The 18,064-nt window shown below is 39.1% G+C and overlaps 1 protein-coding gene across 1 annotated transcript; it reads right to left on the bottom strand.

Annotated features, from left to right (window-relative positions):
* Positions 1–459: 459 nt before the first annotated feature.
* On the bottom strand, positions 460–5,720 carry metrn (meteorin, glial cell differentiation regulator). The gene is made up of 4 exons (XM_004080520.4): positions 5,403–5,720; positions 4,354–4,787; positions 2,508–2,567; positions 460–2,047 (listed from the first exon to the last, which is right to left on the bottom strand). The coding sequence occupies exons 1-4, from the start codon at positions 5,507–5,509 to the stop codon at positions 1,734–1,736; spliced, it is 915 nt and encodes a 304-aa protein (XP_004080568.1). The 5' UTR covers positions 5,510–5,720; the 3' UTR covers positions 460–1,733.
* Positions 5,721–18,064: the final 12,344 nt, after the last annotated feature.

Here is an 18,064-nt window from a genome sequence, read left to right on the forward strand (position 1 = left end):
CTAAGTGAGCGACTGTGTGGCACCTCAGCACAATCAAGTCTGCCAATCAGCTCCTTTAATGACAATTTATTACTTCCTGAACCCTGAACACATGAGGCCCAGGACAACAGAAATTCAACTGCTGTTTTTCTATCTCCTTCCCTGTCCAAATGCCGCCCCCCTTCAGTCCTAAACAGTCCCTAAATCTGTCCCGCCTTTTAGGAACTCTGCCCCTCCCAGGCACACATATTGTTCAGGGCTTTCAGGAATCTGATTCACGAGTACTAGAGGTGACTTATGCCTAAAAAAAATGCACCGTGGAAGAAAGCTTTCATGCTCACCGTGTAATGAGGACTGACCAGGGCTGATGCATTAGATGGGATGGATTAAAGAGCATGAAACAGCCTTACGCTTTTAGAAAGCCTAAAGAATTCGCTTGAAGTGGAAAAGCTCTGAGATAAACACAAGGGCAACCGGAAATAGTCTTTGTAAAATTAGAGAATACTTTAATAGTACAGATGAACATAAAAATAATTCAGAAAACTTGTTTTTTTTTTCCTTAACCTTCTTATCAACATATATACATTTTATTTTTCACATAAATTCACATCAGATATGCACAAAAATGGCAGTGTATGCATTTTAAGCCAATCACAATGTGGTGATTTGGTACGAACCCCGTCTGCTTGATGCTCTAGTGCACTTAAAAGGTTTCATTTAACTGAAAAGAATTACAATTATTGTTTAAAATAAATGTGTAATTTTACCCTAAAATTGAACTGTCCAAACAGTTTTTGTTTATATCTTAAAAATACTTAATTTAAATTATAATTGGATTATTATTTGACTGGCTTTTGTCTCCATTTTAAGAATACTGAAAATAACAGTTTAACTTCTCTTCTGATTAAAAAAAAATCCTTTAACATCAACTAGTTGTGACACTGCTTTGGCCAAACTTAATTCAACTTTTCAAAGTAATTTAAAAATCAAATACTTTAGTTGGAAAAAAAAGTCTAAAAACATACAAAATCTCCGACTGGCTACAACATGAAAGTGCTCTACATCGAGCTGCTCTGGTTTTCTCTGTAAATGCTTACAGGGTCTGCACATATATTAACTTAACTGTTGCACTATGCTACATATATTTGCTTTTTTTTATTTGGTTTTCAGTGCATGCAGCATCTCTCTTTCCAGATTATCTTGTTTCCCTCATGAGTGCAAATAGTTTTTCTTCACATTTCGTTCAGTGAAGGCTTTCTATAATAACCTTGATAACACTGAGGACAACCCCCACCGCCGGGAGGTGGTTTAGTCAACTGATCCTCCTATAGTCAAACTTTGTCTGGGCAAAAATGTGTAAAAAAATCTCCTTTTTTGTTTGTTTTCCTGAGTTTTCCAGCAGTGACTCCCAGCACTCAAATGAATGGCTTCACTGATTGAATCCCAAATCCAAAACTTCTCAGTAAATTTACTTTGATCGGTTCTGCAGCATTGTTCGCTGAAAGGTCCGATCTAGAATTTTTAACCCTGTCCTCTGGTCTTCACCATGACTGAGCAGGTGACCACATATTGCACTGAAATGGGAAAGAAACCCATTTCTCTCCTCAGTCTTTTGGGATGATCCCCATCAGCTGGTGGTTTTGTGGTTCAGCCACCATCTCCACAGTTCAGCCTTTTCCCAAACAGGCCTGAGTCTGCCCCAGCTTTTAGCTCCCCCATGCCTCTGTTTGATAGACGAGCTACTGAAGAGTTTTTCAGTCAACAGGCAGTTCGCAGGGTATCTGCTGTGCAGCTTTGGCCAGAGCATAAGTCCTCTGAAAGTCCCTGTAGCGGGGCGCACAGCCCAGCCAAGCCTCCCCGAAGTGAATGCGGCCGGTGAACAGGAAGCTGCCGGGGCCTGGTTTGACGCCGCACTGAAGCAGAGTCCGGACTTCACCCCAACTGGGCAGGCGACTGTTGCTGTTGAAGATTGTGTACTTCTGACGGAACACGCGGGTAGATTTCACTTTGATCACCGCTGCCCTCAGGCTCTCGTCTTCCTCCACGGATCGGATGTTTCCTCGCACCACTGCAGGTAAACGGATCACTTGTTAGCATCACACCATTTCCACTGTCATTTTAAACACGGCCCTTCAGTTACTGTTTTGTGTAAAGCAGGTGGGCTTTTTCTGTTGCTTCTTTTAGAATGACCAGCATAGCCTGCAGATTAATCCTAACTTTTGTTGAAAGCTAAACTTCTCCTTAGAACTTCCACAGCTCAATCAAAGGCAGATTAGTCCACTGCTTCTACCCTTAGAGGGGCTGTCATGCTAAGATTAGTGCACTACAGCCCTTCTCTTTGGGTTTCTGTTGGGTGTGGGTCTCTAGTTACCCGCTGTTTCACCATTTCACTGCTGGTTTTATGTTTTGATACAGATATACAGTGTGTATATTTTCGCAATTGATAACTTCAACAGAAAGTTTAGTTTTAGTCTTTAATTGTTCTGGTTTTTTTTTTCACATTATGGTAAGAAAATCTCTAAACTTACCAAAGTCACTGGTGCAGACAGCCATGAGAATCTCTGTGTTGTTGCAAGGTCTGCAGGCATCTAGAGAGAAGAACGGAAGGGAGCCATTTAGGGACATTTCAAAACACTCAAACTGCCACTCTTTTGTACATCCAGATCACATGTACCTAAATGCGCATGGTGATTTGACTAATTAAATTTAGCAAAAACCACAATAAAAGCAGTTAGCCAACCTCTGTCCTATGAACAGACAGCTGCTGCGTTTATAGCCAACAGACAAGGACCAGATAAGGATGAATGTGTGAAGCCATTCCACCCCCAGACAAAATTTTATTTCCCCACTAAAGCCTTCCAGGGTGTCTACAGTCACACCTCATCAAAGCATGAACCGGGCAGAAGAGAGAAGGAGGAAAAGAGCTGAGATAATGTTTCACACTTAATTCCCCTTTACAAAATAAAATTAAAGATGCTTTAAAGTCCCACTCCAATCCTCTTTTGATCTATTGTAAAAGCGTTCTCAGTATTTTTTAAATTAAGATCATGCCATTTTTAGCCAAAATCAGAAATCCTGTGTAGTTTTCTTGGATATCGTTTCTCGGCAGTAGTTCATTAGAAATTCGTCACTAAATTGTGGGCAGGAACTCTTGGTGCGGAGTAAGCCCACCCCCATTTCCCATCAGTCATCCGTTCACATGCTCTCCTGCTAGCTTACAGCCCATCATAACCCCAACCTAACATTACCAGTCCAACAAAAATGGCTGTTGGAGCTGTACAGCTGTGCAGTTTTAAGCCAGATGCCAGGTCAGATGAGGAAAATAAAGACGTAGATGGATCTAGTCATCTACAAGAGGATGAATCAGAATGGAACGGAGCAGGGAGCTTGTTGCTCACCGATTGTTGCCCCTACGTCACAACCTTTTCCATCGTCATTTTTTTTTGGTCTGCATCTTGATTTAAAACAGGACTCAGAAGGTCAATTTTGAGCTAAATTTTCTTTTTAAATGTCCCCCATCATGAGGAAAAAATACCACAAGAACATGTTAAAAACACCAAAAACACAATTTCATTGGAGTAAGTCTTTAATTCATAGCCACACTACTGATGAACCCAAAAAAGTGGATGCTGTCTGAACTGACACACCATTGCTTTTAAAGAAAAAACCCTGACATTGTTTAAACTCCTCTTTGGACGCCTCTTGCCCACCCCTACTTACAGAAAAACTCCTGATAAATGAGATTCCTCTTTCTGTAGACCACTGAAAACCCCCCTTCCAACCCTAATCAGTGTGTGACTGTGGGTGTATGTGTGTGTGGTGGGGAGAGATGAAGGTGGGGGGAGAGTACTCCTACAGACGAGTCTCCTCATAAGAGAAGCGGCTTGACAAAAGGGAGGGGGCAACATCTCAGCTGGGCACAGGCCTCCCTGTCGCCTAGACAACGGCAGTAATCCCAGAATACTCATGCGGCATCCATTCAAAGAGCTCGGGACTCTGGAGAAAGACCCACATACTGCGCTTTTGTACCCCTCCTCCCTGCTCCACTGCTCCCTTGCTCGTGCTCCAAACCAGTTCGCCCCTGGGGAAAGTCTGGCCACTTCCTCCTCTGCAGGAGCCGTGGAAAGCCCAACCAGCCCACAGAAGGCTGTTCTGAATTATGAATCATCTACACTGAGGGTTTTATGGGCTATAAGATCATCCCTTTTATTCCAAACGATTTGGTAAAGGAAAAAGAAAACCTCAAGAGTTGCATGTGATGGTGAAGTTTAATGTCTCTAATTATAACATAAAGCCATTTTAGCTTTGTGGGAGCTGAGTTTAAGAAAAACGTCATAAAAAATTCCTTTTGCTCTCAAATTCCCTGTGACTCACCCTCACTGCTGATTGAGTTGGAGTCCAGAGACATGCGAGCTGACCAGTCCCCCCTCAGCTCATAGCGAAAGGAAGCTATCCTCCTGCTGATGTCCTGATGGGGCGTAGCTTGCATGAAGAGGGCCACTTTCTCCCCAGGAAGCCGACTGAAGCACCGCACCCTCGGAGGAGGGGACGACTCCAGTCTGTCTCCCACCAGAAGCTCTAGGACCCCGTCTTTCTCCAAGTAAAGCTGGGCACCGTGGAACTGCTCAGAGGGCTTTACACAGGTGGTGATGAGACCGCTGCTGCTGCCACCAGGCCCCACCGCCACAGAGGGAAGGCGTGGGGAGAGGGTGAGGTGTAGGGCTCCTTTGGGATACAGCCAGTTTAACGTGCCCTCTGAGCAGTGCAGGGATATCTGCTCCACACTGCCCTTCTGCTGGGATAAACCACTGTGAAGGAGAGACATCAAAGGGTTAATAAGTACTTTATTAAAGTTTTGCCCTTTCAATCCAAAACCTTATTACCTTTTTCTGCAATTTATGCAAAAAAGTCTGACTATCCTAAAAAGTGCAGCAAGAACATAGATAAATACTTCAGGACACAGTAAAAATTGTAAAAGAATGAGTTATAATAGAATGTCAAATAAACTGCTGCGCCACCTACTGGTGCCTTGTAGGTGCAAAGGGCCCAATGACATTAGGTGCCAACTTAAAGTCCCATATTTTATTTAAAGATGGACAAAATATCAGTTATACCAAATATAAATATTTTTTTTAATTTGAAAAACACGCACTCTGGCAATTTCCATTGAGATTCTACAATATTCCTTCAGTCTCCAGTTTGTCTGCCCCCCCCCCCCCCCCCCCCCCCCCATGCTTCCTGCAGGAACCCCTCAGTGATGCAAACTTTGCTTTCCCTTAAGGCAGGTTTTCAACATTTTGCATTTAAAACGCTTCAACTGCAAGAATATCTCTATAACCACCACAAGGAATATATTGTCTCCCTTAAACTTTCACTGCGCAAATGCGCCAAAATAGCGCACCGGTTCAGCCTGGGATACTTGCCTTCCTCTCCAGCTGCACTGATCTTCAGAATAATTCGCAAAAGACAAGCCAAACATTGGAAAGAGCAAAATCCAGACGGCATTAATCACACTTCCAAAGCCAGGCATTTTCGCTTGATGCGCACAAAAATATCCCAGAGCTGTCCACCTAAGATAAAAGAATCAGTTCTATAATACTACTGTTGCATGTCCGGAAAACTCCATATCTCCGCATCCGCTGTTGCGCACGAGAAGTGGACGCACTCTCTGCGCTCTCCGGACTACAGAGCTGCAGGAGACGCGCAACTCCAAAGTTATTTCGCCTGTGAAAACTTCATGAACCAATCAGAGTCCTTCGGGAGAAACTTTAAACCACTCACTCAGGGCGGGAGGGGGAGGTTTCCCCTCATGAATGAGGGAGGGAGGCAGACAAATAACTGTATTCAAAGATAAACCGCTATTGTGTCGCACTGGTCTGCATGCAAAAATACAAATTAACTTGTGTGTGGAGTGAGTGAATGCGTAATTTAAGCATACATGGTTGGAGGCCAAACCCCCCCTGCAGATGTCTTTAAACATACATTTAAAATACCTCTGTGTAAAGGAATGTGCTCCATGCTTGGCTACTGTTTACCAAACAAAATATCTGCATAAAATACGATTTTCTAAAGAAAAAAACCCTGCATTTACAAAAAAAAACAATGTTTTTCAGCTCACTCGTTATTAGTAAAAACAGTAACCCAAACAACAGCAGAAGTATGACTGAAAAACTAACTTTAGAAGCCAAACCAGACAAAAATAATTTCCTTGACTTATCTTTTGTGAACAAAAACAAAAGGAGGAATTTTTAATGCTAAAATAAAGGATTGGCTTCTATTTCTTTTTAAATGCCCTAAAACATTTTAGCTTAATTTTAAGCTTTTAATGTTTGGAACACCCACCAAATGTTCCTGTGAGAAGATGAGATTCACTTTTGTTGTACTTTCACCAGAAAATAAAATAAATGAAAAACCTCAGTACAAAATGATTGAGAGCAATCAATCCTAAACCTACCACACAGCAAAGTGCTTATTAGTGTTTGAAATTCAAAAACAAAGTTTCAATATATTCAAAAATTACAATTCAAATGAAGTTGGAGAAAAGTGAGATAAAAATCGTGAAAATTTTTGTCCTAACTTTCTTGGAAGTTGTTTTAGGCCTGTTTTGCATGTATAGATTTTTTATTTATTTAATCTATTGATCTATTTCAAGCAATTAAAATGAATAAAGATTCCAACACAAATTACAAAACAGAGATATATCAAAAAAATTTCAGATCAAGTAATACATTTAAATAAAAAAACTAATGAACATTGACAGAGGATGCCATCTTCTCAACTCAGACTATTTTGCAGTGACGCATACAGCACATGTGTGACAATAGATTTAATATATATGATAATCATAAATAAAGTCACAAAGTTTGATTTGTTGCTTAAAAGGGGACAGAAGAAGCAAACCTATGTGACCTATGAGTTAAATGATGTGGATAAGCGTGACAAAAATTCTTTCTTTCACAATTACATAAATAAAGAATGTAAAAGAAAGTTGGCATTTTAAGTGTTTTTTTTTTGCTTTAGGTTAGTTTTAGTTTAAAAAAAATGCATGTAAAAAGAAGGCTTTTTAAATATTAAGCAAACCATTTAGATGGCTGCTTGAGTGACAGCAAAAACACAGTAGATAAGGCTTTTATGGTTGAAGGGATGCAGTCAATGTTTCACTTTAGTTTTGTTAATCCCATTTTTTTTAAAGAGTAGCCCCAAAAACAATTGTGTTTTTGGCCTTTGAAACATGTCCTTGTTTTTTTTTTCTCACATTGGAGGACATATATAAAGAAAAGTAAGATTAAAACTGTGTTTTTAAGTATGTCTTTATTCAAATCGTAAATCAGGAGCAGATGAAAAAATGTTGTTGAAAAAAGCTTGTAGGTGTGACGTAGAGCCTACAACGGCAAGCCACAAGCTCACTGCTCTGCTCCATTCTGATGCATCCTTGCAGACAAATACATCCATGTACTTCTTTGTTTTCTTCGTCTGAGCTGGAATCTGGTTCAAAACTGCATGGCTGGATAGCTCCAATGCTGCTCATCATTTTTGTTGCACCGATAATGTTAGGTTGAGTGTATGAGGGGGAGAGAGAGTGTAAACAAAGTGATAATGGGAAGTGGGGGGACTTGCTCCATGCGAACGGTCCTGCCCAAAACTCAGAGATGAATTTTTAATGAACTTCTGCCACTCTGGAGAAACTAAAAGACACAGATTTTTTTTATTTTGGCAAAAAACAGAATAATTATATTTAAAAGACCTCTGAAAAAAGATCAAAAGACGATTAATAAACTTAGAATTCAGTTGTTTAAAAAAGGCGGTTTAAACTACCCACCTGAGTGTGTTTGAAATCTATTCATAATCCAGCCTTGATTGTCTTTCAGCAAACATTTGGGCTTCCTTTGAACTCCAGTGAAGTTTCTCAGACAGCAGATATGATGGTATTTGGCCCCTCACGGTTGTTCCGCCCGTCCCCCTCTCCCCTGCTGCGCCTCCCTTTCAGGTTGCGGTATTTATAACCAAATCAAATCTTCTTTTAAACCAACGGTGCCATCCATCTCTCCAAGCTGAGCGACTTTGGGTGTGTGTGTGTGACTGATGAACTCTAGGCCCCCCTCTCACAGAGTTATGATAAAGCTGCAGACCAGCTCAAAGAGGCATGTACAGAAATCCAGCTGTTTCATTGTCTGCAGCAGGACGAAGCTTTGTTTTCCGCACAGCATTTCAAAGCCGCCGAGTTTAAAGCTCAGAGCTGTGGGGAGTTGGGGGGGATATTTAGTCAAAACACAATGAATGTATAAGGGCATAAATAGACTCTTTGAATATGGGACTGCATGCACATATGCACAACATGGTCGTGCAAAGCCAAATTTACAGATTTACCTTTAGTACGTCCAATCAATTTAATTTGACATTTAAAATATTGTAGGGGTAAATTTTGTGTTGATTTAATTGTATATTTCCCCTATTATTGATCATAGATTCCATCATCCAACCTTTTGTTAGTGTGGTGGTTTCACAGATCATTTCCATCTAACTGCACACAGAAAAGAACCACAAACTGCAAGTTGGTGTTTGAGGTTGCAATCAAACCGAGTCTAAGTTACGGTTTAAGGTCAGTCTGTTAATGTGAACCAGCAGAGCAGCCGGTCTCACTTCCACAACTCAAACAAGGCCACCTTTGACTGGAATGAAACACGGCCCTGTTTTCCTCATACTTTAACCACCGTACCATAGAGGTTTGGCTTTCTGTGTTCATTCTCACCGGTTCGCCAATGTTGTCTTCAGAAAGCGCCTCTATATGCATACGAGAGTTTACGTGCGTGTGTCAGTCCTGGGTCTATTTGCTCTGTACATTGTACCGCTGTTTGTGGGGTCACGTCCAAACACAGAGAGGATGTAGCGACAGTGTGGTGTGACTGTTATTTATGGAGCTTTGACGTTGTTTGTAACTTTCTCTCACTAATGTCTCTTCCTGCTGTTTCAGTTACAAAGAGATTTTTTTTGGTCACAAAAACATAAAATTTTAGCTACCTTTTTAGATCCGAACCAACTGTAAAACTCTTTTAAGTCCAAGACCGAATCATTTCCTAAGCCTGTTTACACAGCAGAGCTTGTAAGACCCACTCTGAACATGGTTTGATCAATTTTAAAAGCATGTCTGGTGGTCTTTTATTAATGATTTTGCTGTTTTTAGCCAAAAAAAACAACCAAAAACTGTAGTCTAGAACATATTTTTTGCAACCTTCAACACTGAAAAAACACTACCAGAGATTACATAAAGCTTTGACCTTTTTTTGCCCTTCGCCTAATAAACTGTCATCAAGAATAAAACACAGTCTTAAATAAATGTTTTAAACAGTAATATTTTGCAAAAAAATCAAGTTTTTTCCAGAGATTGTTCTAGCTTTCCATGTCACCCGAGTCTTAATATGATTTTCCTTTTCAACACAAAGTCATCTATTCAATGATAAGAAAACCTTGCATTCATACTATGATAACCAGCTATAAGACACAGATTAGAAAACTTTTCTGCGTGGTTAGGTTGACCTTAATTGTGGGAAAAGAATTTAAAATCAATTCAGATCCGTGACACTTAAGTGAGAAAAAACCTTGGCATCCTGAGAGTCAGAGAGAAAAACGACAAGCATGTGTTTGTGCTCTGAAGGAGAGCCCATATTTGTGTTTAGTTGATTGAAATGATACAATCCAATGTAAAACTTTCTCTATGAAGGCTGTTTTTAAACAATTTACACACAGTATGCTCACCAATTTTTCAGCAATAAAGTATAACCTGAATGTTCACAGTTTGTTTATCCGGGAAAAAGGTTGTCTCCAAACTGGAAAAACAGATTTTGGAAAATTACATGCCCATTAAAAATGTTTTACTGCTATAAATGCATAATTATTGCTTTATTATTTTTATTACCCTTTTCCTGATCTGTAGAAGTTTGTTACCAGCAGTTTTACGATGACGTTATTTCTATATGTAAATAGATGATGAATTTTCTTTTTTACTTTTCCTTTTTACTTTTTTAAAACATTTTATTCATTAGTAGATGCTCTTTCGCCAAAGTCCCTTCATGAGTTGAATTAGCTGCATAAAGCGCTCCCCAGTGATAAGTCAGTGAGATCAGTGAATGTGACATTTTCTCAGCTCTCCATGTAGGTGATGGGCTCCTGCACAGCAGGAGCATGGAAAAGCAAGCAGAGGCTCAGAGAAAAGCAGGGAAGGAGGAAAAACTTATGCTGATCATTGCCATGTGAGCCCCCATGAGAGCTGGATGTGAAAACTGACAACTGTTGTCTCACTGCATTTTCTCAGAAAACTCATTGTGTGTGTGTGTTTATTTGTATGACAGTAAATTTATCATTGTGACTCACATCTTAGATGTGAAGGGTGTATGTGTTGTGTGTCTGTGGGGGTGTTTTGGTGTTAAACCCAGTGGGAAAAGAATGCAAGAGGGTCCTGCATCAGATAAACAAAGTCAGAAAGCGCTGATAGCAAACACAGCTGGAAACACACAAAGACATCCCAAAATGCTCTTTAATGGACTTTTAAAACGTGTAATAAATTACTTCACTGTAACCAGATTTTTAAGCATAATTAAGGATCATCAGGGTCTGACATCTATTTTTGAGCCTTTGTTCTGGAGTGCAAATATTTGTCATTTTAACTTTTTAGCGTATCACTTATGTGTTTCTGGGCTGATGTCAGTTCTGGATACTCTGAAAAAAAGTCAAAATAGTTGGAATGATTTTTGTGTTTTCCTTTTCTTTGCAGCACTGCCTTTCTTTCACTCAAAGGACTACAAAAATAACCTAATTATAGAGTGTGGGGTCAGAGGTCACAGCTGGGTGACCTGGGGGCTTTTCATTAGCAAAATGGAGGGAAGATGCTGCATGTGTCTGAAATGAACTTCTGTTTCATGTGCTCAGATTTATCTGTCTGTTTTATAGAATTTTACACTTTTTCAGGTGTAATTTTTTTTCTTCAAAGTTTATAGTTTTGTCTTCTCAATCTTACAAAAATGTGTGGTCTGGTTGGAGAAAAACAAAGAATAATGTTGTTTATTCCAAAATAGAAGCATTTTTAGTCAATTAGAATACTTTTTATCAGAATATACTTAAATCTTTGAAAGATTGTTTACGCTAGTACTTTCATAGTTTTATGCCTTTGAAAACCCCCAAAATAGCCCTTCTTTAACTTCTTCATAAATTTTTACAAAATGAATGAATGAATGAATGAATGAATGAATGAATGAATGAATGAATGACTGGCGCTTTATTTGTCAAATGGAGAATCAATACCAAGTCAACAATGCCATAAAAGGTTTGGGATGAGAAGATCCATTAAATTTTCTAAAAAATAACAGAGAAGTACTTGTAGCATGCAACATTAATGCCTTGCAAAAATATGGAGATGTAAAAAAAATTTGTAAAACATAAAAAATATACAAGGGAGACGTAGGGTTAGAGTGCAAGGTGCAGGTAGAATTAACTACCAAAAGGAGTTTTGGGTCATGTTATTCCACATATCAAACCTTGATCATTGAAGATACTAGTAGAAGTGGGCTGCCCCCTTTCTCAGATGGTTGCTGTTTTTTGCTCTCAGTTTTTGCTTAATATTGATCATTTAAACAGCAGGGACATGTCCAAACTCCTTCACTACGCACTATATAGTGCACTATGGCGAAAAAAATGTCTTTTTGTTATAAACCATCAACATTTTCATCTTCGGAACTCAGTGGATTCATGCTAAATCTAACTGATTAATATCAGTTAGAATTTCACTCTGTGAGAGCGATGACATCATTTCCGGCGTTAAAAAAAAAAAAAAAAAAAATTTGCGAGCATGGTTTCCGAATTGCTTTTCAAATCCAGGGCACTAGATAGTCCCACACTATAAAGATTTTGTAGTTAGGGATTAGGGTGGAAAGTCGGACACAGCACAGAGCTCCTTTTGTGTTTTGTTTTTTGCTAACTTTTGCAGATTTTGGGGTACTAAAAACTTATCTGAAGGGAATAGTCTGATCCATTCCTCTATTTCAGCTTCACTAGAAACCAACAGTGCCATTGAACTGACTTTCAGTAATCAGTAGCCTTGATTTGTTTTGTAATGATTCCCACATTCCTCAGTGTTCAAACATACACAAGGAAGCAGTTTAGCTGGAGTGCACACAGGCCAGACTCTTTTAAAGTGGTTATTCACACAAAGTCACCCCTGTTAGATGTGAGGATTTAACTTTTGACTGTAAATGTTTGATCACGATCAGCAGGCGAGGATCAAAAAGCCAAAGAACTTTTTATAACCCCCACAGAATCCTCAAGATGTTTCCTGTGGTTTTTGGCTGAATTCATACTTCAAAGATCTTGCAAACTGCAACACTTTTTTAGATTGCAGCCAGACTGAAAGCTCTTATGTTTGATAGAAGATTTAGTCAGAATTGTATCTGTAAAATAGGGTCTATCAATGTCTTTATTTATCATTTAGGAGTCTAATTAGTTGAAGTTAAGCAAGCTTTTGTTGAAACCTGTTCTGGTGAGTCGTCTTTGCTGCAGCCCAGTTGTGCTTCATTGATGCCTCAGGGGTGGTGAAGATGGTGAGCAGTGTTGTTGGAGCCCAGCTGGGGGGTCAGACGGGGGATCACCGCTGTCCGTCTAGTTTGAGGGTCCCCTACCCCCCATGCTTCTTCTAATTGGCTGAATCAGTTTGGAGGGAAACTCCTAACAAGGAGCAAAATCCCTCCAAAAATTCACAATAGTTATAGTGTTTTACACATTGTTCACAGGAAAGACAGATGTTGGCTCTCTGACCACTTCCACATTTGAATACCTTTCTTTGGAGACAATAGACAAACACACAAAGGGACTACATTTTGGCGGTTGAGGCAGATGTATCACTTCAACTATAGAGAAGATTCCACATTTGTTAAGTCAGGCAGACTTTTCCCAACTATAAGAACAATCAAATCTTAAACACGAACTGTACAATCACTGATGACACATCATCCACTTATACTGACTAGTCTTGCTTCATCAAGGGATTCCACATCTGCAAAACCAAGAAGTAGTACAAAAGAGTAACTTTATACACCCACAGAGTTTTAAAACTCCAGAAACACTGTTGTATTTTCAAATGGTGTTTAATGTTGATTAACTATTTTTTATACTGCACACATTTATTTTCTATGTAATTATTTACTTCAAACATGTAAGTTTAGGCACTTTATATTTTTAACTTCCTGTTGAAGCGGTCGAGTATACTTCAAGTCCCCTAGAAGTGGTTCTGAATCCAAGCAATCAAACATTTACAAAAAAACCTTTTCAAAAAGCAGCAAAATAAAGAGTTGATGGCCACTTTTCTTTCCTTTTAGCTGCATGAATTAACCGACTCCTCCTCTTCCTCCTGCCCTGAAGTTGCATCTTCTAAACTGAGTTTATTAAGCATTTGCAACAGGCTAAAAGAGTTTTCTCATTTAATTTAGAAATGTGATTTTTTTTAAATCTGCCTCTTATCCTGATCTCTACAGTGGGTTAATTGAAGAGATAAACATTGCAATGTATATTAAAGAATTTCTTACATCTAAATAAATACATAATCAAATTGCAGACAGAATTACAAACTACCACACACAATGAGCAACTCCTACTAAAGGCTCATATTTGCAACAGCCCTCTTGGCTGTTACTTCACTAAAATCTCATAAGTTCCTTCCCAAACCTTAAGTGTGTCGATAAACTTTTTAACTGATCATGTTTCACAAGAACACATGAAGTTCAAATATTATTGATGCTTTTTGTGTTGTATAAGACTTTTCAAAGTTTTTAAGACAATTACAATAATGTACAATTTCAGTAACACTTGGATCAAATAAGCCAAAAACAATCGGTCACACCAAATTATTTTTATGGTAATATTTCTTTTGGTTTAAAAGAAAAGAAAATTGACAGTACTTGTAACTGGAGAACCTTTGCATTTTTTCCTCTGGAAGATAATTAAATTTCTGAAAAGAACCTTAAAATGACTATAATTGCACCCCAGATAAGCATTCAGTCGCCTTTTATCTCCCATCATCTTTCAGCGACTCCATTCAGAATCCTCGGTGACGTGCTGCTTGTCCTTGAGGTTCCCTTTTGATCGTATTTTTTAAAATGCTGTCACACACACGGCCTTTTGCCCTCCCCTCTGCTCTCTCAGCACCTGCGCTTCAGCGTCCTCCACATTAACAATGAACCTGCCTTTTGAAAATGTAACTTTACATCTGTTGCAAATGAGGTATCCTTTGAACGAGGATAACCCTTTAGGGGGACCAGTGGAAATGTTGTGTCGCCCTGGCTCCAGTATACCTAAACACCCCCTGGCGTTCCTCTAACCCTTACACCCACACAAAAACACACACCTCACTTCAGGGGTATCGGATCACCAATCCCTCAGGGTGGAGTTGCTTGTGTAGCTGAATGTTCTCAGGATAACAGGTGGATTTGAATGTATCCAACAGGTGGAGTTAATGCAGAAAAACAATTTTATTAAGTGTTTGTGGTGCGAACATCCAAACTGTGACAGTTTAATTCTGGTTTCTATCAGGAAAGGAAAACGAGGCAATCATTTATCGGACAGCGTCTTGTTACCGGTAGTTTCCTTTCCTTTATCTGAGGCGAGACGGGGGGGTTGGAGGATCCTGACACTGATTGCAAAGAAACTGAACGGAGTCTGTTTTGACTGAGTGACTCTTCAACAGAGGTGGTTTCATTTGTCATTGAGCTGCAGAAAAGCAAGGAGGCAAGAAAGAGATTAAAAAAGGGGAGAACCAAACGTGCTGAATAATTAGAGCTCTAAGCACAGACCTGAATTGTTTCAATTATACACATATGCATGAGCTTATGCACTCTCCTATGCTTTTCCTGTCTGTTGCATGCACACACACATTCACGCATGGTCCCGACTGAAGGATTTTGAGCCTATCTGCACATGTATGCTGGCTAATCAGGGCCTCTTCACAAACAGAAAGCGGAGGGTCAGTCAGGGTGAGATGTTTGTGATGGAAATTTGGACGGCAGGCGTAGGAAAACAAAGCGAGACGCCCAAGAGACGACATACTTTACACATGAGATAACACACTGTGAGGGGATGCAAAAACGTTGAAATTGCTGCTTTTTCGTCTATATCACTGATAAGGGGACTTATTGATGATTTTTGTTAAATTGTTATTGAAAAGTTGGGATTTAAAAAAATAGTTTTTATGTTTTATCATAAATATATCCAAGCGAGGATGACTTTGATGTCTGCACTCTCAAACTGAGAATAAACACTTGCTTTATCATGATTTTGTCCCCTAAACTCCTACACACTGTTACATGTCACTCATTCACCACTTGTATGATCTGGGGTGAAGGTCCAGCAATTCCAAAACATGCACTGCTGCTTTTACTCAGTGTGGACGCTGCATTGACAGGATGCATCCAATGGAACTGCAATGCCTCGCTAAGAAATTCACAAAGATAGAATTTAATGGTCCTTCGATTGAGCGGTTTTCAAAAGCTAACCTCAGAACCTTTAACCTTAACCCCCAGCAGCTACTCCCCTCCTCCAGGATCCAGCGCTTGTCTCTGGTCATTTGTCAACCTCCACACACTGATCTGATTATCACCCAAATTGGAATCTGCAGACTAAACACTCCTAAGAGAGCGGCTTTTCAGCAACTTTGCATGGTGACAAATAACTGTATTGAAAGTCAAAGTCTGTACGAGTACAACAAACACAACCTGCCTTCAGATACAGGCTTTCTTACGTGTTTCATCCCTATTATTTAAAAAAAAATGATAACATTACGTCATATTAAAAAGGACAAGATAATACTGATCAAATCTAGACCTCATCATTAAAAGCTTAAAGACCCCAACTTAACTTTTAGGTCTATTTATGGGCTTAAAAGCAGCCATGAGTTTAACACAGAAACTATTTTGTAATGGCTCATCAGCTCTGCTCTTTCCTTGCCAATTTCCTTGAGCATTAGCCAATTTCCTCTTAATTCTTTAAAATGTTCCGATGTCAAGGAAACATGGCCGCTGTCCAGTATGGGTAAAATCATGAAACAGTTTTTCCTGTAAAAAAAAAAAAAGCCCCAAATGGCTAAAAGTAGATGAATATTTCATTGAGATATAGACATTGACCTCACAAAAAATCTCACCAGTGCATTCAAGAATAAATACACATTCTACGGTGTTTTTTTCTTTCTTTCATGATCGATATTAGCATTGTTCTGTTGGAGCAAAAAAAGATTCAATGTACCTGCAAGCAATTCATAGTTTTTAGTCGAGACTGTTTTCTTTAAATACAGAGGTTTGTAAACTTTAAATTTTTTCAAAGCGGGATAGTGATCTCAAAAAATCAAGTTTTATTCTAAAAAAACTCCTTTAAGGGGCAGAAACCCTCCACAACTCCACATACAGCTCTGTTTTTAACTTTACTGATTCATTCCAAAGTTACAACTAAAACTTCAAATACAATGTGGTTGATTTTAGTGAAACGGGATGGGGTAAAGTTTTCTCAACACATATGCAGAAAAAGACTGCAAAACGACAGACACACAAGCACGCGCACACAGACAGGGCACACAATTAGCCTGTTACTCATTGTGTCTGCAGTAGCTCCTGTGGATTGTGTTGTGGAGGTTTGGGGCCTTGGGGTAGGGAGGGGTTTGGTGACCCTGAAGAGCACGACCTCAGGGGACATTTGAAGAGTTAAAGGGGGAAGCTGCACATGAGGGCAGGGGGGATGGGGGCATCACTGGACAGGGAGGGAAAGTTACTGCTTGGTGCCCCATGTCACAACATTCAGTCATTACTGGAAAAAAAACAGATTATTAAAATGCATCCACTATTAGAACATTTTATTTAAATATAAATGTGCTCTTGAAAAAACGCTATGATGCAAAATTGACAAAATAACTGGGAAAACTTCAGTTATAAAAATTGTTGCTTTTCAGAATTTTTGGATCCAACATTTTTGATAATAGATATATTATAAGGAAGACGGGACTACTGAAGTCTATTTTTCTCATCCTGATTTTGGTTTCCCTCCAAAAAGCCACGCATCCACTGGAAAGCCTGCTACTTATACGAGCCACTCGGCAGCTGCCTCCCTCCATCCACAGTCATCACACATCAATCTATCTTAGTGTGGGTGTTTTGAGAAGTGGGGGTGCCTCAGCCAGTCACCTGTTCACCCCTAAGAGTGTGAAGAATTTTAGGACTAATACTGCAAGTTTGGAAAAAACACTGTTTAGTTTGAAATTCTGAGCTTTTTTAGTCAGCTATGAACCAACTCATGAGTCAAACGGAGAAGAACTCTGGCAGGGAGCTTTGTCAGATCTGTAGATGTGTGAAATGTATCCTTTGGCTTCAAGGATATCATCACAGTAACATTCTAATTTGCTCTTAACCATCCAACTTTACCAAAAATGTTAAATATTTGTTTATTCAGCATCTTTTAGTTGGTACTTAATTAAGAAGGCGTGTTAATAATGCACGAGAAACCTTAAATATTAAGGTGTAGGATAGCTCCCACTTCCATAGAAACCATCTAAATTTTATATCTGACAGCTGTTACTGACAACTAATGCGGCCATTTTCACATAATTTAAAAGTAAATCAGCAGATTGTGTGGCTCAGGTTGAAGAATATTCACATTTGGACATTTGACGCCACCAATCCGTTTGATTATCATATTTATTTTGTATGCATACAGACATCAAAACAAAATAAGTACATTATTCAATCAACATATAACGTAATAGTTCCCAAAGAAATGAAATGCAAGATATAAAATGTTGAAAAAGCGTTTTTTCAAACGTGAAACAGAGAGAATAGCTTCAATTTATGACTAAAAACAAATTTTTCTTCACAAGTCACCACACTGCAACAAAAGAGGAAATAAAAAAACCTTTTGTTCAGTCAATTGTAAATAGAAAGTTTTTCTAAAGTCATCTCCACATGATGTGTACAACATGTGTTTAACTTTTTAAGATTTACGTTTATTTCACATCTGACAGAAAAAAAAATCATTTGAATATGTGAAACCAGAAGACAGACAATGCCAA

The sequence above is a fragment of the Oryzias latipes genome, chromosome 19 (genome assembly GCF_053564925.1).
Source record: "Oryzias latipes strain Hd-rR chromosome 19, Olatipes_Hd-rR_3.1".
Lineage (NCBI taxonomy): Eukaryota > Metazoa > Chordata > Actinopteri > Beloniformes > Adrianichthyidae > Oryzias > Oryzias latipes.